This window comes from Syngnathus acus, chromosome 1 (assembly GCF_901709675.1).
Source record: "Syngnathus acus chromosome 1, fSynAcu1.2, whole genome shotgun sequence".
Lineage (NCBI taxonomy): Eukaryota > Metazoa > Chordata > Actinopteri > Syngnathiformes > Syngnathidae > Syngnathus > Syngnathus acus.
In genome coordinates, this window is record NC_051087.1 from 3,285,999 (window position 1) to 3,307,657 (window position 21,659).

Consider the following 21,659-nt stretch of genomic DNA (forward strand, 5'->3'; position numbering starts at 1 on the left):
TTGTATACTGCACTTTATAAATACTGAACATTTAAATGGAGGACGACACTTAAGGGCCGATTATCCGCGCCGTAGATTTTAATGGCCTAAAAAGATCAAATACATAATAAAATATATGGTTTTTGGTAGCCCAAAATGTGTACTACAGTATGAAGTTATTAATGTGAATATTCTTGTGAGAGGGATGCTTAAATCTAAATTTACTGTGCCACTTTGTGAGAAGATAATGGTGTGTATCTGGTTGCGTTCCTTTTATGCTTCCACTACAATTAGATGTACTAGATAATATAAAACAACCCACCATATATATGAATGTTGACACAGCTGAGCAATAAGTAAAGAGAATATTTGTATGTAGCAGGTCAATGTAACGCAATGACGTAATATGTTTCGCAACAGCACACCCACCGGATTGATGCGATCACCACAGTAACTATTTAACCAATAGAGATGACAAAAACCCCAAACACTATTTTTTTTTATTTTTTTTTTTTAAAAATATTACTTTAATACTTTTCTTAAAAAATTTCCATAGACTGAAGATTAATCTATTGACGTCAATGCCTCACTTGTCAACATACTAACAAGATGGTTCTGGATAAAATGAATCAGCTGGGGGGGGGGGGGGGGAAAGGCATATGAAGGGAAGAACTGACAAAAAGTCCAATAACAAGCAAGTAAGAAAAGGTGGAGGTGGTGGCGGGATTAATTGGTTAGAATGTTGAAAACACTCATAAGTGTGCAGGCCAGAAAGCCGAATCACAATGGAAACGCTTCAGAAAAAGAAAAACCCACAAAGTGGTGTAGGCGGGTGTCATGAGTAGGCGGGTGAAACGACTTAAAAAGCCTTTGACATTAGCGTGACAGAAAACGAATAGGAAGTGGGTGTAAAAGAGCGAAAGTGCAAGAAGACGAGCAAAAAAATGCTGCGCAAATATTTGGATTCCTAAAAGGGGAAAAGGGGGTCAGAAAAAAATCAAATTAAATCAAACCTTTCTTAAAAAGTGAAAGAGTGTGAATGTACTTTCAGAACTCAACAGTTTGGGCATAGATTGTGCCCGTGGTGGGAGGAACGAAAAAAAAAATGGCAATGGCATCATATTTTTTTTTTTTCTTTACAGAAAATTCTACAAAATAAAAGCACTCAAGATTGCCCCGGGACCCCCCCCCCCCACCACACTGCAAACACAAACCCAACTCCTCCTATGTTCATTTACGTTCCCTTGTCTTTGTATAGAATATATATTTACGTATCTATTTAGATATAATATGTCAGAATTTGTAGGGCGTGGTCAAAGACAATACAGGCCAGAGCGCTATGGCAGAGAGGACACACTCGAGGCTTCTGGGGTCTGTTGGGTGGGGTTGTGGGTGAGGGGGGGGCTGTGCCGCTGTGTCCTGAGAAAACTAGCCCAACAAGTTCGAGGCCATCTCGGAATAACACAATTAAAAGAGCAGGGAACGTCAAAAGTCCGTGCACCTTTTAAAACATTCTATTTCTTTGATTTAAATCATTTCCTTAACCCTCGACCATCACTCTTGCCTTTTAAAGGACTCTTTTTTTTTTTTTTTTTTCGGAACTCCATTTTCTCAGCCAACTATACATATCACGTCAGACACCAAAACGTATCTGCGTTCTGAGGGAAAAATATGGCGTAAAATAGGGGACAAGTACCATATAGTCCATATACGGAGGTTCATGTGGCAATGGGGGCATGTATATTAGCTCATGGCGTCAGTGTGTGCATGCGTAGGTCCTTCTCACACATCGCTGCTCTTTCCACTCAGAAGAGATTCTCTTCAAAAATGGCCATCAAGTCGCTCTGGAAGTTAATGTCAATGGTGTCAGCCATCTGCATAAGAGAAGAGATCATGGCTTAGAAGGTACCCAACGCAGGCACGGTGAGAACATGCCAATGATGATTACTTTTTTTTTGCCAAAGCGGTCATACAATTTACTTGTTAATTGATTGATATGACAGTATACCACTATTTACACAACATTAAGGCCCTACATTGATTTGTTCCAATATTTGACAAAATGTTTTCTTGGTTACTTACCGCCTCCCTCCTCCGCCTCTCCTGCTCACGACGGCGCGCCATCTCCCTCTGCTGGTCGAGGGCGTTTTGCACGGCCGAGGAAGTCGGGGAGGGCGCCGGAGGTGGGATGGGAGGAGGCTGCAGAGAGTGAGTAGGCGGGGTGGAAGCCGGGGGTGTGGGCGCGAGGGGCGACGGCTGCTGCTCTTGCCGTCGGCGGGTGTCTTCCTGCGCCCGGCGAGCATGCTCCACGCTGTCGTCGTCGTGGCTGTGGAACAACACAATGAGCTAGAGCGACTGTGACCAACGTGAGCCCCCGCAGGACACATTGCACCCATTCCGTTATGTAAAAAATGATATAAAACGATTTAAATATTTTAGAAAATATATTTATTCGGTTTTAATTAAATTTGTAAACTGTCAAATATTTTAAAATGTATCGACTTTGATTGTAATCTAATTCATTGTAATTGTTTTGTTTTTTTAATTTGTAAATTGTAAAATATTTTAAAATGCATTGAATATCATTGTAACCCAATTCATTATAAAAGTAAAAAACAATTCAAATTTAGTATTTTATTTGAAGTTTAAGTAATTTATAAATTATAAAGACAAAATATAAATACAATAAAAAAAGAGATTTGACCCAATGAGGCTTTTAAAATCGATTTATATAATATTGGTAATCAATTTATGAACAATAATATCGGGCCCTCACTGTTGGCGAGGGTTATGGACCAGGCCAGCCTACGAATAGTGAAGATTCGAATTTAATTCGACAGTCATTGAGAAAGCCCCCCGCCCCAACTACAAAAAAATTTTCAAACTCAGTTTCTTAATTCAGAATTTGAACAAAGTCTCATTCAAAATGAATGACACTTTTTAAAATAATTTCTCATTATTTAAAAAAAAATACAAAAAAAACCCCCCATTCTTCATTACCTGCTTTTTAGGAAAGAGATTACCAAGTGCTATCTGCTGGTTATCTAGTTACTTGTTCCAAAACGATGACTTATTTACAAATAATGTATCTTTGCGTGACGTACTATGATGGACAGAACTAATGCTAGTCTACTTGAGTTCACAGAGGGTGCTATTTAGCGACGCGACAGCTGTGTGGTTTTTCACTTAAAAAATGTGAGCCTTGGGGCTCAATATATTTTGGGCACCACTGGTCTCCAGTGACATGCTGTGACCTACCGCAGTTTCTCCTGCTCCCTCCTGGCCTGTTGCGCTTGAGCCTTCAGTTGCCTCTCTCGTTCCTCCTTCTCCCTGGCCGCCCGTCGAAACTGCTCAAAACTGTCGCTGGACGAGCGGACGGCTGACGCCGGCGTTGATTGAGACCTCTGGGAGAAACTGGCCCAGGAGCCCATGTTCTTTAACTTCACATCCTGGAATATATATATATTTTTTTAAGATATTAGTTGGTATATGAAGCACTGACTTCAAATATTCTTTAAAGAAAAAGTGCATTCATCATGCTGCCGAACATACCGGCGTCCTCTTGGACGCTGTGGGCGTTTTGGGCTCTTGCTTGACTTTGGTGTCCTGCTGAGGGCAGGCTTGCACCAGGGAGTCTGGGAGGCGGGAACTGGGACGAGAAGCATCCAATGACTTGCCTTCTAATCCTGACGGAGGCAAATGAGGAAAACAACAAGCCAAGATGTAACATTCAATCAAATGTTTTCGTAGAGAGATAATCGTGAGCAAAAAACACGCAGGAGTATTATCGGATTTCCGAAAACAGCGTCTGCTTAACGGCCTTCTCAGACTACATGACTTTCTTTTTTTGGTCATTCACCAAGGTCAGGCTGTCAGAGTACAAGATGAATATCGTTCTGTCTTGTCACAACGCAAGTCAGTCACCAACCAGACCAAGGTGCAGATGTTGTGAGTTTGAGTAAAGCTTTGGCCTTTCTGTGTGGCGTCATCGTTGGAGGATAAGTCGCGGCTGACCATTTGTTTCACTTGCCGCTTAATAATTCTCGAAAAACATGACCGGAAATTCTACGAGCCGACGGCACCGTGACGTGTTCGTGCTGATGTAGTTATTGGCTATGACATTGAGAATTGGAGGGAAGAATCATTTCAACAAAAACACTTAAGATCGAAAGTGCTGCACTTACTATTTTTGCTGTCGTGTTTTTGTGAGTCAAGGCGCATGGCGGGGCTGAACGGGGGAGGAGTTAGCACCGGCGAGGGGGGCGGTTTCTCCTCTTTTACCAAGTCAGAACTCTGGTCCTAAATAAGAGAAAAAACACACACACGCAGTAAGCTTAGTCGTAAAGCGTTTTTAGGGCCAGTGAAACAATGACGGACGTTTTTCTCGATTTGCGAGGGGGACTGTTGTCCTGTCGTCTGGAACTGAGGCATCAAGGGGCAGTGCATCATGAGTGGAGAGGGACTGTCACGCCGCAGGCAACCTGCAAGAGCAGCCGCTATTGACAATGTGAATTCAACTGAATACTGACTGAATGTGAATTAAAACTACTGTCCATCTTACCAGTAGAAAACTGTTCGGCCTTGAAGCGTGGCGAGGGCTGCTGCTGCTGCTGCTGCAGTTGTTGTAGCTTCTGCTGAAGGCTCACCCCCTTATGCTGCTGCACCGCTGCGGCCAGAGCGTGCGGGTAGGACTGCTGCGTGTGGCCGTGGGCCGTGCCGTGACGATGCATGGTCGTGGGGGCGGAGGTCATCGCGGCTTGCATTGATGGTCCCAGCTGAGCCGACGACTGCAGCGGTTGAACCAGGCCGGACGTCCGCGGTTGAAAAGACTGCAGAAAGCTTTGCACTTGGCTGAGGGACGGCGTATCCGCGCTGGTGGGTGCGGCTTCCTCGTCGTCTTCCAGTAGGGCCTGGGGTGGCTGAGCGGAGAGCGTGCCCAGGATGCCGTGCGATGGCGGCGAAGGTACGCGGGGCCGTGAAGCGGGCTGGGGGGGGAGGGGGGCGGAAAGCGAGCTCTGAAGCTGAGGTGACGGCGTGGGGGGAGAGAGGAGCGAGGAGGGAGGCGGATGAGAGTTCTTGGGAGGAAGCGGTGCTGCGTGGCTGCTAGGTCGTGCTGGCTGCTGGGGAAGTGCGCTATGGATGGCTGGAAATAAAGAAAAGAATAAGGAGAACGTCTAAAGACGTTCAGATCCGAGATCCGGTGCAAGGGCTGAATAGTCATCCGTCCGTTCATCGCACCCCTAACTGCAAAATGGCACTGACCTGGTGAGGGTGTGATGGGACGTTGGTTCAGGAAGAGGTGCGTCTCAGTAGGTGTGGGTCCAACAGGCGCGGTGGCATTGAGGAGGCCAGATGTGAGCGGCGGACAAACAGCTGTGATGACTGGGCCAGGCTCGCAGTTGGGCTGAGTTAGGTGAGGGTTCATAAAGTGGGTCAAGGGGTCAAACGCGGCGCTTAACAGCTGGGAAGATTCCAAAGCAGGGACAGGGGCGGTGGGGGCAGGGACGGGAACGGGGACCGACACAGGGACAGGGGGCGGAGCGACGTATGGGAATTTGGATTGGACCATTTGAGGCTGCGGCGTGCAGGGGCCAGTAACGGTGGTGATGGGCTGCCGCTGCTGCTGCGTCCTCTTGGTGTCCTTGTTGGACAGCGTCTTCTGCTGCTTGGGAACCAGCCCCGCTAAACAGAAATAGTCCATTTAAAAGCATTTCAAGAAAACAATAAAACTGGATCATATTTATTTTTGGTACCATTGTCAGAGTCTTCACTATCAGAGGAGTCACTGGTGCCCGAAGATGAAGATCCCGTCTTCAACTTTGTGACGTTTGTCATTTCCAGGGGCTTTTCTACAGCATACCAAACATTTTCATTTTCATTCCAGAGCAATCATTTCATTTATTAAAAAAAAAAATAGTATTATACCCTCAGACACTTAAAACCGTGCATTTTAGAGTGACCTTTTAATGATGGCACTTGTTGTGGGCAGCTTGCAGCACATTGTGGTCACACAAGCTTACTGTTCATTTTATCTTAAGAATTCGTGGCTGGTGTCGGCAGCCTCCACATTTAAAAAAAAAAAAAAAAAGCCTACCTGAGGACTTCTTTTTCCTCTTGAGGCAGCTCGATACGTATTTTTCCAGCTCCCGGAGCGTGGAGGGCTTCAGCGTCTCAAAGTCGATCTCGATCTCGTCCGGGTTGGAGTTTTTCATGGAGGGCTCTCGGGTCTGGATTATGTGCACAACTCTGCCCAGCTTGTCACCGGGCAACTTGTTGATGTCGAGACTCAGCTGGCGCTTCTCTTCGTACGACATGGGTTTGCCTCCGACGGCTGGCGCGCTCCCGAACAAGTCTGGTGAGGGCACGGAGCTTTTTTTGTAGTCAATTTCCACAGATTCATCCGCTTCGTTCAACGACAACGGAAATTTCGGAACGGTGAGCTAGCATGCATACCCATGTCATCTTCTGCTTCGAGGGAGGCTGACGGGACGAGAGGCGTTGGGGCGCTCTGAGGGGCCACAGCGGGACGACTGTTTTTGATGCCTTCTTTCTTACTGCGATTCATAAACGCATCAGATGATTAGACAATGCATCATTTCCCTTTGAAATGTGTTCATAAGCGTGTCATAAGGGAATAAGTCACAATGTGTAATACGACAAGGCTGGCTATTTTCTATAAATATGGGAAGCGCAAAAAAAAAAAAGAAGAAAAGAAGTCAAGCCAACCAAAATAAATTGTGGCCAAAGTATGGTAGGGAAAAAGAAACCGTTTATCCATTTCTTATGCCATTTCCAGTCAATTCTGTAATTCGCTGATCACTCAGATTTTCAATAATCAAAACTGACTGCTATCCACCGTGCTGTCAAAACTACCGACCCAGGCTTCTTCCTCTCCTTCTTGGAAATGAGCAACTCTTTGCTGTTTTTGCTCTTCTTGGAAACGTGAAGCACGGCAGGCTCGGCGAGTTCCTCCGCTCCCATTTTCTTCTTGTGCTTTTCCTTCTCCTTTTTCTCCCTCTCTTTCTTTTTGGGCTTGCAGACCTGAGGCTGAGAGAGCGCGGCCAGTTGCTCGTGTACGGCTTTGAGCTGCAGAAAACACAATGAAATGTGGTTGGAAAAAATCATAAGGCACAGCCTCACTTACAAACCCAATCCTAAAATGGGTTCTCGAACCCAGTGTAGTGGCAAATGCACTTTTTTGTGTTTTGTGAAATAATTCATTTGCAAAATGTACATGTCGGTAAATGTCTGAATAGAAATAGCACCAAACAAAAAAAAATTAAGTTGTTTGGGACTAAAGGACTTTTCTGGTCTGACTACACCCTTGATTTGTTTTCGTTCGGTGCTGTTTCTATTCAGACTATACTATTTGCAAGCGAAGTATATTTTGTAAACACATGCACGCTTGTGACGATCCGTGCTCCCATTGGACAGCAATGACCAGGGCGGTAACACAGCACAGACCCGGAAATGGCGGAAAACATGCGAGTCAGGTCGGAATAAACCCTTTAACAATACTGAAGAAATAAATCACACTTGCGTTGTGCCACCAACTCTTCAGAAATGTAAGGTGTGCGATACGGTAAACGATAATTTAATGAAATCATTTGAATATTTTTGCCGCTTTATTTTTAACGGTTGTTAGTTCAGTGATTGGAAAGCCAAATTGTTTTTGAGGTGTTAAAAGATTTAAAAAAAAAAAAGAAAACACCGCTTTAACCTGTTCCTGTAAGACAGCCAATCGCTGCTGCCTCTCGTGATCAGAGTCTCCCGCTGAGGACTCGGATTCAGACACACTGGAACTGCTGTCTTCTGAGACAAGGGGTGGGGGTGGTGGCGCTTGGCGAGTGGATGGCGCAGGGTGAAGGACAGACGATGGCGTGGGAACCGGGGTCGCCTCCTCGGGCTCGTCAGGCATCTTGGCAAAACGCATCTCAAAAACATCCTGTGAGGAGGTGCAAGGGGACACAATAAGCATTGAGTCAATTCACAAACTCGATATGTGAAGTTACTTTTTGGGAATAGAAGCTGTTGCTCGTTTTGATCAACACTTGGGCTTACTACAATTGAGTACTCAGAGAGATAAGTCTATTTTGAGAATAAGCAAACGACAAAAGGCATACCTGTAGTTTGCGTGCCATTGCCACCACATCGTGGCCCGGCGGGTTATATTTGTAACAGTTGGAGAACATCAATCGGACATCTGCTGCAAACTCTCGGGGGTCTCTGTATTGCCGGTTGTCCAGCTTTTTCTAAAAGAGGCAAAAAAAATATCGTTTAAAGGACAATTAGTTGGGAAGCTGCAGATGCAAAACATACATGAGATGCAAATGATTTATTTAGGGTGTAAAATATTATTGTAATCATTTTTAGGGGAGAGTAAATTTTTCTCACAAGTTACCTTAATGGTGCAAAGGTCCATGGGATGCTTGATGATGTCATGATAATCATGAAGGCCAAGAGCTTTAGCATCAACGGGGAGGTGAAAGGGCCAAGCGTAGGCAAAGTGCTTCTTGGACAGCATCTCTTTGACCAGGAGGGAGCAGGAATGCATCTGATCTTGACGTTTGGGCGTCAACATGCCTCCTGTCTCCAAACCACCAACCAGCTGGTGCTGGGAGTCAGGCTGCGACGGATCTCTCTTGGGCTGCTTCAATGGGCGAACGGTCTCGCGACGCAGTCGAGTCTCCGCCAAGACGGGAGATGATTCGCTGAGCTGGTCGTTGGCTGTAGGCGTTGTTGTGTCCGCCTTCCTCTTCTGGCTCTTCCGTTGCTGTTGGATCATCACAAGATGTCAAAGGACGCAAACAAAATGACATCATGTCAGCTTTTTACTGACTCTCCTTTTAAAAACTATTTAGACTAATATACTGTTAACTATAACGCTAGGAACATAGAAAGAAAATGACTTGAAAAGCACATTTAATGTGTGAAGTGGGTGCAACAATTATTCGACAACTGAGCCATGATCAAATTATTGAAAAAGCATTTTAATAATCATAATCTTGACTGGCTGTTACCGGAGCCCTGAGCATGTGACATAATTTTCAGTCGACTGCGAATGACAAAATGCACTTTTAAAGGTGTTAATTACACATGAGAGAAAAAAAAAAAAAGAAATCATCAAATTCACTATAGACAAAATGTTAACTTTTCACTGTTGAAAAGACAAAATAGCTTTAGTATCCCTTTAAGGGGTCAAATTGGCATGAATCCTCGGTAGCCCGGTCGGGCCGGCGCGTGATGGTAGTTAGCGACGGAGTGACGACGAGAGGGAACTTGGCATGTTTAATGGCGAACTTGCCAAAACGTTTCATTTGGATACAGAAGATGAGGATTTCGATGGATTTGCATCTTAATATTGATTAACAACGCGAGTACAATACAGTACATGCTTAAATAGTACAACCGAACTGACTGCCTTCCTCCTGTGTTGTTTTTTTTTTTTTTTTTTACCGTAAGTCATGGCATGCATGCGTCCTATAATGCTGTTTGTTCATGTGTGTGGATTACGTACAGAAAAGTCCCCGGAAATGAGTGTGCGCCTTTTAACTCGAAGCGCCTTATGGTGCGGAAAATACGGTATATCATATTTATTTTAAGGCCATATTGCTCTGGTAAGGTACCTTGATGAGAGCGGGAGTGCTCTGCATCACCGGGCTAGGATGGAGGCCTGGGTGCGAGGCGGCGGAGGCTGGAGGGGCCACAGCGGTCATGCCCTGGGGTAGGATGCCTGAGAGTGGGTACGGCGGTCCTAGATGGGGGGCGTGGGCTGCGGGTGTAGGAGGCACACGTGGGGGCTGGGCCAGCACAGGCGGGGTTGACGACGCGTGGGTTTGCGGGAGGCTGGAAGGGGACGAGAAGCCTCGCGTGTGTGGGGTGCTGGATGGGGAGGATAGTTCTTGGCTTGATTCGGACATGCTGATGGGAGCTGAAATCAAGATACAAATGAGCAATGACGAGAAGATCCCAGGTTAAGATCGAGTCCGGCTACGACCCTACCAGGCTCTCGCTTGATGCCGCGGCGTCCCTTGGCGACCACGGCGATTTCCGTCTCTTCCTGTGGCATCTGTGTGATCTTCTGGAGGAAGAGCTTCTCCAAGGCCTTTGCCATCAACACGATGTCATCGTTGGGCTGCGTGAAGCAATGCACACTGTTACCATTTTCCGCCTTATTCCAAGATATTCTCGACCCCCTGAATTCTTGACCATACTTGAGTTTCTCTTTAACGCTCATGAATTGTTGTTTACCGTTGATGATTTTATCCTTGAGCTCCATGTGTTAACTATCGATAAATGGTTACACCCCTAACTTTATAACAAACTGTTTCGAGATACTGACCTTGTTGTAGATGTAGCAATTGGTGAACATGGTATTGAAGTCATGAATACACTCCTGGGCATTTTTGTAGTAGTGGTTCTCCAGGCGCTTTCTTATAGTACCCATGTCCATTGGGGTTTTGATGATTTTATTGTAGTCCTAGAACCGTGGGACAAAGGAAGAAGACTGTAAAGGCTCTCTCGTCTTCTGGCGGCTACGAATAACACAATGCGCTTGGTGGAATTTGATCTTAATTCACTGGATATCCCATCGGAAGACTTGAGTTCAGTTCGATTCTCATCTTTCTAGGTCACGGTCTTCAATTGAATGACCGCTTGTGGTGGTGTCACTGCTTGTTTCACAGTAATTATATATACACTGCAACAAGATGTACTTGACGTCAGTCTAAGAGTTTAAAAAAATCAGAAAAGTGACGCATCAGCGTGACGTCATACAAGAGCTGATTTGTGTTTTGCCTCATGACACCACAGAAGATTGGTACCGATGTCAAAAAGGAAGTAAAAGTGTGATGTCAACCACAAACTGGATAGGACCTGATTGCGTCGTGGGAAACACGGACGCTTGGTAGACTATGGATATAAAAGAGCTTTTTAACACTAAGCACAAGATCTTGCAGTGGCACTTTTAGCAATCCTCCTTTCACCAGTGTACACCATTCATCAAAGGGTGAGTACATTTCCATTTTTAAAATCGCCCAGCACTTCTAATTACGCTTGTAATTGAAAACCAGAAAAGAAAAAAACAAAACATGTCATAAGAATATGGTGACAGTCTGACTCCAGGGAATTAAAAATATTTCTAATGGACAAAATAAGTTTTGAAACACTCTGATCAACCGGAATGTATTGTGTCCCATTGTACTTTGAACACCCGCCTACCACCGGGCAATTGGAAGTACGTGGCTTCATCGAGAAAAACGTGCGACTCACGGGTAAGTTGAGTTTGACGACATCCACGGGAGCATGAAAGGGCCACGCAAACTGGTGCTTCCATAATGTCTTCAGCACCACTTTGAGCAGGTACTGAAAAGAGAAAAGAAGCGCACTCAGTCGTCGCAGACTCCTCGCTGTCTGACCCCAGTCGTCACAAAAATAATCAATAACGGCTCTGTCGCTCTTACACACCTGGAGCTGGTTGGTCTGTCGTTTGGGTCTGGTGGAATTTCCTATTTTGGAAGGTGCCGGGTTCAGGATGTGAGGCTGCGGGGCCGAAGGAGGGTTGTGGCTGCTGCCTGGCTCCAGTCCGTCCCCCATCGCAGTGGTGGTCGGCAGCGGCCGAGCCGTCAGTTTAGGCAGATTGGACCTGGCAGGGGCAGGTGGGACCGAGGGGTTCCCCCTCAGGCCATTCCACTCCTCGCTTGACTCTCTGTTCCGACAGTAGTTAAGAGCTTCAAGTAGTCCCTCTCTCATTTTTCCAGCATTATATAGCATAATATATTTTTATAAAAATAAAAAGGTGCCACTGTTGCATACTGAGAATATGTGGACAGACAATTCATGATGATGAAGGTACATCTGTCCCAAAATGAACGCTATGTCAATGTTTCAAGAGACTTACATGTTTGTTGCCGTCTCGCCGTTAAATTGCTCAGTCGTTCATAGTGCGGTCGACAAGGGGGGCAGCGACGCTCTCTGGGGGTGCAAACCGCAACACGTCACCCTGACAGAAGAGCAAAGGGAAACAAGGAAAGTAAAAAAAAATATAAAAATAAATAGCTGTTAATTGCAGCGGAAGGGGAGAAGTCACAAGTGCATTTCAGTACGATAAACTCACCTGCCTGGTCATTTTGTTGTTTTGTATTGTACATTTTTATGACAGGACTGAAAATACACAGCCAATCCTTAATCTAAATGTCGAGCATAACAAACTATTCACTAGTACTCTTTCTGTAAAGTCCTCAGAATCCACCCTGCTCCATCTGAATAAAGCACCAGAGTATATAGCGTTGGCAATCGACTTGACGGCAAACAGCAGCATGACAGAATATTCCAGTTGAGGTCCAGAAGGCAAGCGAGGCTCCTTGTGGGATTGACACCAGAAAATCAAGGTGGTAAACTTGTCAGTTTGATGCGGAGAAAGATCCTGATTGCTATCGGCAGTGGTGGGAGTTAATAGCTGATTGGCCGGTAACGAGCTACCTAAACATTAAGAGCCGTTTGAGATACAAGTTGTCTTGAGACAAGGGCTGGCGAAATGATGACCTGTGTCTATAAATGACATAAGTGAGTTTGAAATGGCAAATTTAAAACTACTACCTTAACTCACATGGCGTGTTGTAAACATGAGTGACGTCATACATGCCTTGTTCACGCCTTTCACTAGGGAAAGGAGACTTTCCTCCATCTGTAATAGCTTCAAGTCAAGTTTATTTATATAGCTCGTAATCACAGACGCGTCTCAATGGTGGGACTTGATCACTAACTCCACTAATAGCAACGGTTCATCATACATATTTCCAATCTTGGGAGCAGATATAGCGTGTATCATTTTCAAAACTGCATAATTTCACCTAACTTTTTGCCCCCGCCCCCCAAAATGCAATACAATTATACAGAGGCGGGGGTACTGTGTTAGTGATGTCACAATGTGTATTATTTTGTCTTTTCTGTCAGCATGAGGTGATGTTTTCTCTCCTTGGAATCCCAACGTTTGATCAATCCTTGGTTTGTTTTGGATAACATGACGTCAGAGCTCACCCATTTTGTCCTTTAGTTACAATGGCACCGCATGATTACATCGTCGATGCAGGCTCGCAGACAATTATTTCAGTCTTAAAATAGTATTTCCCTTTCAACTGAAAGGCACATATATTTCAGTATTCAACAACCTTTGTGATGTTTATCAAAGAGCATCGAAGCGAATTTTACCTACGTAGGAACTGTTAGCAATTAAACTACTGTGCTCTTGACAGTAGCGTTAACGTCTTAAAACAACTAAGGGGAATATTAGGGGATTAACGCAATAATATGTTTCCGTGTGAGCTACCAGGAGCTTTAAAAAAAAGCAAGACAGCATTAATGTGCCCCCCACCCGAAAAGGGATCGTGCTAACTGCTACACGCTGTTTTAGCTAACCTTCCATGACTAGCACGTCGCCATGTTTCACCAGTAAGTGTCAACTTCGCACGTAAACGGCCTTTCAGAATACAAACTAAATGGCTCGGGATTCACGAAAACGAGTTACGTCACGCTGAACATGCCCCCACTCCACTATGGCGCCTCAGCTACGCAGTCTGGGGCACGTAAATTCTGTTATGAATATGGCCTACGGGGGCTACAAACAAACAGCTCGAGCGGGGCTAGTTGCTTTAGCACGAGTGTGAGCTAACGTGCAGTCACTGTGACGGCGCACTGTCTACAATACCACAAAAGCCATCTGACCCTTGTAATACACAAACAAAGGAGCCGAGAAACAACATGCGCCATATGTAGCATTAGCTTAAAAGAACAGCCAAATAATCAATCGCGCGTGTGTGGACCGAACCGGTGCAAGGCCCTGCGCGGAGACAGCTCAAGCCGAGGTTCACTCTTGACAGCGGGCGGAAAAACACCACTAATATGGGGCCTTAACGCATTTTTACCGGACCCCGCCGGCATCCCACCCTTGCTCTCTACGTCGGTGTCAACCGAGCGAGCACAATTCATACCTGGCTGATTAGGTTGTCAGCGCTGGGAGGACCTTCCTCGCCCCAAATCCAGAACAAACAGTCCCCTTTCGACGTCGATGACGTCAGACGCACGACGGCCGTGCGGTACCCGGGAAGGACGCGGCTGTCAGTGTCAGGCGAAACTCCGCCCCTATCCTCGGACATATTACGCAATCCTAATGGAAATGAAAAAAAAAATGCTTATTTCAAAAAAGCTTTTCTTTCAATGTATTGCGTGACAAAATATTGCTTTCAGCAGTAATCCTAGTTTAAATGGCACCATGCGCAACCCCCCCCCCCCCCCCCCTTTAATCCTTCCTGCCGGCATTACGTCCAACACACACAACACCCCGATGAAAAACACTAGAGTCGATTTTATATTTCTCCTTAAAATATATTTACTATTTACGTTAATATAAATGAGGAAAAAACAGCAGCAAAGGTTGACTGCAAATTAGTAAATTAAGAAAAAGCATAAGCATTGTACTAATGACAACACTTAATTGGAGGGAACATGGAGAACCTGATAGAACCTGTCTGACAATTTGAAGTTGACCAAGAGATTTCAAAATGATGCAACAAAACGACGCAGTCCCAAGAATTTCCAAACATAAAATGAGTACGATCAAGTTGAGTTTGGAAGAAGTCAGATGAGTCAAATATGAGTCAATTGAGTCAAATTAGCTTGTTGACAGTTTCGGATGCTAAACTGCTTCCTCTACAGGATAATGGATTGTAGTTTTCAATTCATTGGATTTATCTATTGTGTGTGGTTCTAGAGTAGGAAAGTCATCAAAAATGAAACTGCTGTTTTATTTGAGTTTATTCACAACATTGTCAAAATTACAATAATAGCAAAGAAACAATTGTTCTTTTCGCACCTGCTTTAAGTCAAACAAAACAATCCACTCCTCAGCTGACATTTGAATAAAAAAGTTTCACTATTTGTAGGCTGACAAAATTGTTTTAACCTAACCAAATAATGTAAATGAACCAACTTGAACAAAAAAGGCACCAAAACACTTTAGGTTAAAAACAAGTTTTTTTCAGATTGCTATAAACCTGCCATGTTTCAAATGCATTTCAGATATTGCCACAAAGTATGAACACAGACATTTGAGTGGAATAAAATGAAAAAAAATGTAAGGGTTACATACGAGTTTGTTCTTAGTATATTCCATTCGCCAAGGAGAAAAGTTCACTCTTTGTGCTCGTCGTCTTCAACAGCAGCAGCCACCTCTGCTCCCTCCTCATCTTCATCCTCCTCCTCCTCCTGAAATTCATCGTGAACCACGTATCCCTCTTCGTCATCTTCATCCTCTCCGATTTCAAAGCCCTCTTCCCCTTCTTCCCCGTCGTCATCCTGGTGCTCCTGGTCCTCCTGCACCTCCAAGATAGTAACCTCCTGCTCCTCCTTCACCTGCTCCCCCTCAACCATCTTTATTTCCTTGGCTTCTTCCACTTCGGTTTCCTGCCGGGTCTCGGGATCTTCCTCGGCAGCGACACACTTCTGCTCCTCTGTAGCGTCGTCCACCGCCCTGGACTCGGATGCGTCCTGGCCTTCGGGGTTACCAGTAAATGGATTTTCTCCCTGTAAAAAGCAACACGACCGTCAGTAACATGTCCGTTCCAATACTGAAAATACAATCAGGCTAATTTACATAACGGCTTATGGTTTGGCAACGAGGCTCCACGAAATTCATTGACAAAAAGTCAAACCCCTTTTCCACTCGGCATTTAGCAGGACGAAGCGTGCCGTCGTACCTTGAGGTAGCTCTCCAGTTTCTTTCCAATCACTTTGTGGTTCAGGATGCTGCGTGCAACTGACAGGCTGGATTTCTTAGACTGCTCCATCATTCCCTTGAATCGCAGAATAGGCATTCCATCAAGCAAGCAGTCCGCGTGCATTTCGATGGAGGGTCAGAAACATACCTTGCGATTGTAGTTATGGTCAGGGTTTTTGATGTGTTTTTGAATCAGGTGAAGCTCCATGGGAATGAAAATGTCACATGCGCTGCAGTGCGCGGCTTCAACTTTCTTCATGAAGTGCTCCATGCCAAGATCTGCGACAAAGTACGCCGCTCGCCAACGGTTTTGACTTTCCGACCGAGCCGTCAGGGACCTCGGCTTGCCGTCACTTACCTTTGGTGAGGTCCTGATCTCTGTACGCCTGGCAGATGGCATCACTGTGGTGTTCTATCTTGCTGACGATTTGGTCCATTTTCTGGAACTTGTTCAGCAAGTACTCCTGCGGATCAAAGGGTGAGTGGCGTTAGAGTGCTGCATGTTTGTTCTGTTCAGTCGCACTGGATGAGAGAATGCCGTGTCTTCTGATTCAAAGACCACACAGCAGACGGGCCAGTCGGGATCACCTGTAGGAAGTCGGTGGTCGGCTTGGACAGTTGGCTGGAGAGGAACTTGAAGTGGTCCTTGTGGAAGCGACTCTCCATATGACGTTCCATATCATCCTTGTAGAATGATTTGAACTTGCACACTGAGCAGGCAAACATCACTCTGGAAGGAACAAGTTGGTGTTGAAGATGTTGACCGCCGGCACCGCCAGAGTCCAGTTGCCTGCTCACCTATCCTGGAAGCTCCTCTTCTTTTTAGCTTTTGCAGACTTGGTCGGGGGCCGGGGGGGAGGCGCTTTGCCCCGTGCCACCGCCTTCTCGGTGCCTTCGTCTTGTTTCGTCGGACCTGAGAGGAACACGGACGGGCGCTGGGCTCAGTTGTGCCGGGGAACCGTGACACCCGGCGGCAACAGAGATTTCGCTGCGGCATTATTAGAACTGCCAGAAATTCACTGTGCTCACCTGAACTTCCTTCGGTAGTCTCCTGAGAAAACACCCAAATGTTATTCATCATTTGGAGCAGAACGTGAAGGTCCAACCCAAAAGTGACCCAGTTGCTGTGTGGTGGTGGTTCTAATACTCACCGCAGCTGCAGTTGTTGCCACACCACTGTTGTCGCCATTTTTGTCTTCTAGAACAGCAAAGGACATGATCAGACAACTGAAATGGAAGAATGCCAACTAGAATGTGCAACTCACCCCGAGAAGCGGCCAAATCTGCGCTTTCGGTCTTAATCAGTTTAGATTCCGGCTCATCTTCAGGAATGACCATTTGCTTTCTCTTCTTCTGGACATCATTTTGTGGTCTTACCTGCTGAAGTTGACCCAAAACAAAACTTGAGATCGAGTCAAAAATATACTTTTGCCGAAATTTTAGTTGGCAAAAAAGTGTGTCCACGTTCATGACCCCGGACCTACCCTTCCCGGAAAAATTAATAAACAAAGCCAAACACACAAAATAATATCTACACCCCTTGTACGAATCAGCAAACACAATTTGTAACATTACACTCACCTTTGTTTTGTTTTTTTAATAAAAAATGACATGACCTAATTATCAATCAGAAATACAGTGGATATAAAAAGTCTAGACACCCCTGTTCAAAATGCCTGTTTTGCGAATTCTTGAAGTTTCAAATTGCACTCAAGGTTAACGCAAAACCTTCAGGTTTCTGCTAGAATGCAAAAAAAAAAAAAAAAAGGGGGCCCTACTAAAACTGCTTAACTTTATTAGGGAGTTAAACCAGCGGTATTTTAAATGTTGGCAGGCATGTCCTGACTCCCATCTAACATGATGGGTATATTCAAAACACAGTCATTAGAGTACGCCTTGTACAATCACATAATCTCGGTTGGATTTTTTTCCCTGATCATCTAGTTTTTACATGAAATCAATCATGATGATTTGAAAGGCAGCACATTTAACCAGCTGGTGCAGTGAGAAGCTGTTAACTTATAAGCAGTTCAGTTCTATAAGGCAGTGGTCCCCAACCTTTTTAGAACCACGGACCGGACCGGCGTTTGATGACATCGCGGTTTTTGCGAAGAAAACAATTCTCGACAATCAAATATCGAAATCATCATTAAATCAAATAATCACTGTTTATGGATGTTTTCTATGCAAAACTCATCCGTGTTTGAACTACAATCCCATTGGCGCAAAACCAACCAACCGCAACCCGAACCGTCTTTCCAGCCAATCGTATAGCAGAACAACAACGGAAGTGCATCCAAACACACCAATCAATTCTGTGTGCGAAAACAATATAATAATAAACGTGAATCCATTGTTTATTCTATGCAACTTTACTTGCGGCATCCTCATAACATGAGTAATGTTATGTACACGTCACAGAGATGCAAAAAAAGTTATTTATCGTGCGGCCCGGTACCAAATGATCCACGGACTGGTACCGGTCCGCGGCCCAGGGGTTGGGGACCACTGCTATAAGGAACTCGACCTAACGTTCGATCTAGTTAATAAACGGTGGGGGCGAAGTGTGTGTGTGTGTGTGTGTGTGTGTTGAGGGTCAATCCGATTGACGGTAAAGAGGGCACTAACATGAACGGCTGGCTAGCCAGTTGGGCTATGGTAGAGAGTGGTGGGAATCAGAACGGGCTCCTTGGCCGCTATCTGAGTAGGGCTTCCTAATTTGGCAGGAGGTACTTACTTTGTTGAGGGGTCTCTTGCGGCCTCGCTGGCGGCCGGCCCGCGGGCCCCCGCCAAAATGCCTCCCGGGAAAGTCGTGGGGCCCTTGGGAGGGACCTTGGTGGAAACCTCCCCTCTCTGAGTACATGTGGTTGGACAGCAGGGATGGGAGCTTGCCTCGACCGCCCCCTGGGGAGTGACCGCTTCCCCGGCCACCTCCACCAAATGACATGGGGTCTGACCTGTAGCTCCCAAACCCTCCGCCAGATCCTCGACCCCCAGCACCTCCGCCCCTTCTGGGAGAACGACGGCCTGCTCCGGCCCATCCTCCCCCACCTGAGCCACCGGTGAAGGACTCCCTCATATTCTGTCGCATTTTAGCGACTCCAAAGGAAGAGGAGAGGCTGTTGAAGCCGCATCCCCCTCCTTGCCCCACGCCCCCCCCGAAGCCCGAGCCTCCTCGCTGGCCCAACAGCATGTTGTCACCACGGCCATCATCACAGCCATAGCTACTGCCACCGGATCTGTAGAGATCTCGGGAGGAGGATGAGGAGAGCGAGTCGAAAGAATCGAACTGGCCAAACCTGCGGGATGGAGGGAGAGGGTTGATAGAGAAGAGCAGAGAGCAAGGCAGGGAGGGCCGACAGGTCCGGATTTCTCCACCTGACGCAATGTCGCCATTTTCTTGTCCGACCACAAGACGGACACCCAGCAAAACCATTGTCTGCTTGCAATAGCTTACAGGAAAACATTGGAAACCAGCTCGGATTGTTACATGAACGAGAAGTCTTCCACCTCCATTTTCAGTCAGAGGTCAACCAGAGTTGCCAGCAGACATGAGGGGAAATTGGAATTTACTTCATCTTTATAGAATGAGCAAGAGCCAACCGGGCTTTGAGAACAAATAGTGCAGAGCGGGTACATAAACAAGCTTTAGGTGTTTTCTGGTCGGCGAGAGGCACAGCAGACGGCCTTGCGCTATTCGCTGGATTGTAAGGCCAGCGACTTTATAAACTCATCGTTTGCGTGAAGCCTAAAACCAGAGCTCAAGGTTAGGTCACATGGATGAGGAGAGCATTGCTTGTGAATAAAGTCAACACAGTCAGGACAGAGGACAGCGTTCAAGGACTTCAAGTAGCCAGCAACCATAAGCAAATGGGCGTCTGTGATTTGGAAGAATGTCAACTAACAAAATGGATGGCAAGTGAGCAATAAAATCGAACCCGTGAATGCTTTCTACTTATCTCTTTGGTCAAACAAACCGATGCCCAGCCTTTTTTTTTTTTTTTTAATCTTGTCATACAGGGGCTGTGTTAAAAAAAAGAAAAAATAGCACAGTAAAGACTACGTAAGATGAGGAGATATTTGTTCTCTTCCTGCCCGGTAACACAGACCAAAGGACAAACGTGCACGACAACTATGGTATAACGGCGACGCAATAAATCGTGAACGCAAAATGCCGTACCTGTCACCTCGGCTCTTCATCCCCCCTTCCAACTGAGTGAGCATGTCCAAGCGTTGATTAATCTTGGCAATGACTTCATCCGCATTTTGCTGGAGCATGGATGACCCAGAGAGGCCTCTCTTGGAGTTGCCGCCTCCGTAGCCCCCGAACCCAGACATGGAATTCTTATAATTCCCACCAAATAAATCAAAGTTCCCCGAACCTAATACAGATGACAGCATTATGTAGACAACAATAAAGCAGTCGAATATTTAACCAGATTGTCATTTGCCGTCATTACGGTACTCACACTAGCTGTTTGACCACTGACGAGACAATAGTATGGTTGAGTAAATGCGGTGTATTTTAAGGTATATTTTAAAGAGTATATTGTAGGGCTGCTGAGTAAATGCTGGTGTATTTTAAGTTATATTTTGAATATATTGTAGGGGCGCTCAATTAATCGAATATTGATCATGATTAGAATTTTGGCTCCAGACAATCTCAATATAATTAATATCAATAATATTTTTTGGGTGTTTTCGTTCTGAAATGCGCATGCACGAGTCCAGGCCAGAGTGTTTTGTTTGTTTTGTTTTTTTAAAAAGATTTTTAATAAATACTTTTCCAAACATGTTCAATAAATGCTGTTGAAATTTCAAAAACAATCGTGTAAATAATCATTCAATGTTGAACCAAATTCTTAACTCTTTCATTTGAAATAAGTGATAACTGTATTGTATTACTATTCTAACATTTACTAGTAGTGACTCAAGGTTGCTCTCAATGTGTAATGTAGTCTAAATGACAAGTCTGCCTAATGTAAAATATTTCATTAATATACAATTTATGATTTCAAACTTATTGCTTACCTCTGTTGCCAGACCCTCCAGCACCCCAATTGGAAAAACCTATATTATAAGAAATAGTGTCAAATTGGGCCAAAAATGGAGAACGTGATTCTTTTTAGAGAAAAGAGGATGATCTACGTAATTAGCATTTCTACTTTTTCCGTTTTACATGCTGTGAAGTTAATTGATGGCGACCTTTCTTTGTTTTGTTTTTTTAAATGTGCCGCGTTGCACTAGCTTTACGTACATTGTTAACATGGTAACATCCAAACGCGAGCCAACGGCTATGCTAACAATGACTTGTTAGTTTAACATTAGCTTTGGATGATGAACAATCGAACGACAGTCTCGCTATTGGAACGTTCATACCTACATCCATTTTAATGCATTAAAGCAAACACCATTTAGATGTGGTCATTTCACAAAGAGACTTTAATTTGTTATTTAAAAACATATCTACAAGCCTTCGACTACATGGCGATTGTTCCCGATGCGCTGGGCTAGCAGCTAACAGATCTATATATATATTACAAATATGTGTGTGGAGGGGGAACGAACGCAATACATAGTAAGTGGTAACTTGTTAACTAGGTTTGCCGCGACAATAGATCCTTTTTTACCTGAGCCGTAATTTCTTCCTTCCATTGTATTTTATGTTTTTTTGAAAGTAGGCCGAAAGGCGCCTGCTGTTGTACAAGACGCGGAGACGCAGATGTATTTACAATGACGTCACTTTCTTACACAGCCCGAGGGGCGTGTCCTACGCGTCATTCTTTAGCTGGGTCTCGCTCTCTCGCTTCATAGCAATATTCAGCCTGTGGAGGGCAGCAGAGTTTCATTATTCTGGTAACGGTTAATCAACCGGCACAAATGGAGGCGTAAACATGGCGAAAATGAC

The 21,659-nt window shown here is 45.1% G+C and overlaps 2 protein-coding genes across 9 annotated transcripts; both read right to left on the bottom strand.

Moving 5' to 3' along the window:
• Positions 1-461: 461 nt before the first annotated feature.
• On the bottom strand, positions 462-14,079 carry LOC119128574 (bromodomain-containing protein 4-like). Of its 5 annotated transcripts, XM_037261097.1 has the most exons (23): positions 13,968-14,061; positions 12,095-12,239; positions 11,879-11,980; positions 11,446-11,686; positions 11,251-11,343; positions 10,322-10,459; positions 9,982-10,114; positions 9,606-9,910; positions 8,381-8,752; positions 8,103-8,231; positions 7,700-7,924; positions 6,857-7,065; positions 6,433-6,533; positions 6,074-6,331; positions 5,733-5,828; positions 5,242-5,661; positions 4,541-5,122; positions 4,357-4,475; positions 4,164-4,278; positions 3,532-3,665; positions 3,238-3,428; positions 2,062-2,305; positions 462-1,853 (listed from the first exon to the last, which is right to left on the bottom strand). In XM_037261097.1, exons 4-23 carry the CDS (start codon positions 11,572-11,574, stop codon positions 1,785-1,787), a joined length of 4,062 nt encoding a protein of 1,353 aa, XP_037116992.1. In that variant the 5' UTR covers positions 11,575-11,686; positions 11,879-11,980; positions 12,095-12,239; positions 13,968-14,061; the 3' UTR covers positions 462-1,784. The 5 variants fall into 5 exon arrangements, with proteins under 5 accessions (XP_037116992.1, XP_037117009.1, XP_037116973.1 ...); XM_037261114.1 differs by lacking the exon at positions 12,095-12,239 and having other exon boundaries at positions 4,357-4,460; positions 13,968-14,079; XM_037261078.1 differs by lacking the exon at positions 12,095-12,239 and having other exon boundaries at positions 13,968-14,079.
• Positions 14,080-14,766: 687 nt separating this feature from the next.
• Positions 14,767-21,523, bottom strand: akap8l (A kinase (PRKA) anchor protein 8-like). Of its 4 annotated transcripts, none has more exons than XM_037261153.1 (13): positions 21,382-21,523; positions 20,783-20,821; positions 19,932-20,133; positions 18,489-19,050; positions 17,017-17,131; positions 16,903-16,949; positions 16,781-16,802; positions 16,550-16,664; positions 16,340-16,481; positions 16,110-16,215; positions 15,900-16,030; positions 15,732-15,827; positions 14,767-15,558 (listed from the first exon to the last, which is right to left on the bottom strand). In XM_037261153.1, the coding sequence occupies exons 1-13, from the start codon at positions 21,404-21,406 to the stop codon at positions 15,166-15,168; spliced, it is 1,995 nt and encodes a 664-aa protein (XP_037117048.1). In that variant the 5' UTR covers positions 21,407-21,523; the 3' UTR covers positions 14,767-15,165. The 4 variants fall into 4 exon arrangements, with proteins under 4 accessions (XP_037117048.1, XP_037117032.1, XP_037117038.1 ...); XM_037261137.1 differs by having other exon boundaries at positions 17,017-17,128; positions 19,932-20,137; positions 20,781-20,821; XM_037261143.1 differs by having other exon boundaries at positions 16,909-16,949; positions 19,932-20,137; positions 20,781-20,821.
• Between the last annotated feature and the right edge of the window lie 136 nt (positions 21,524-21,659).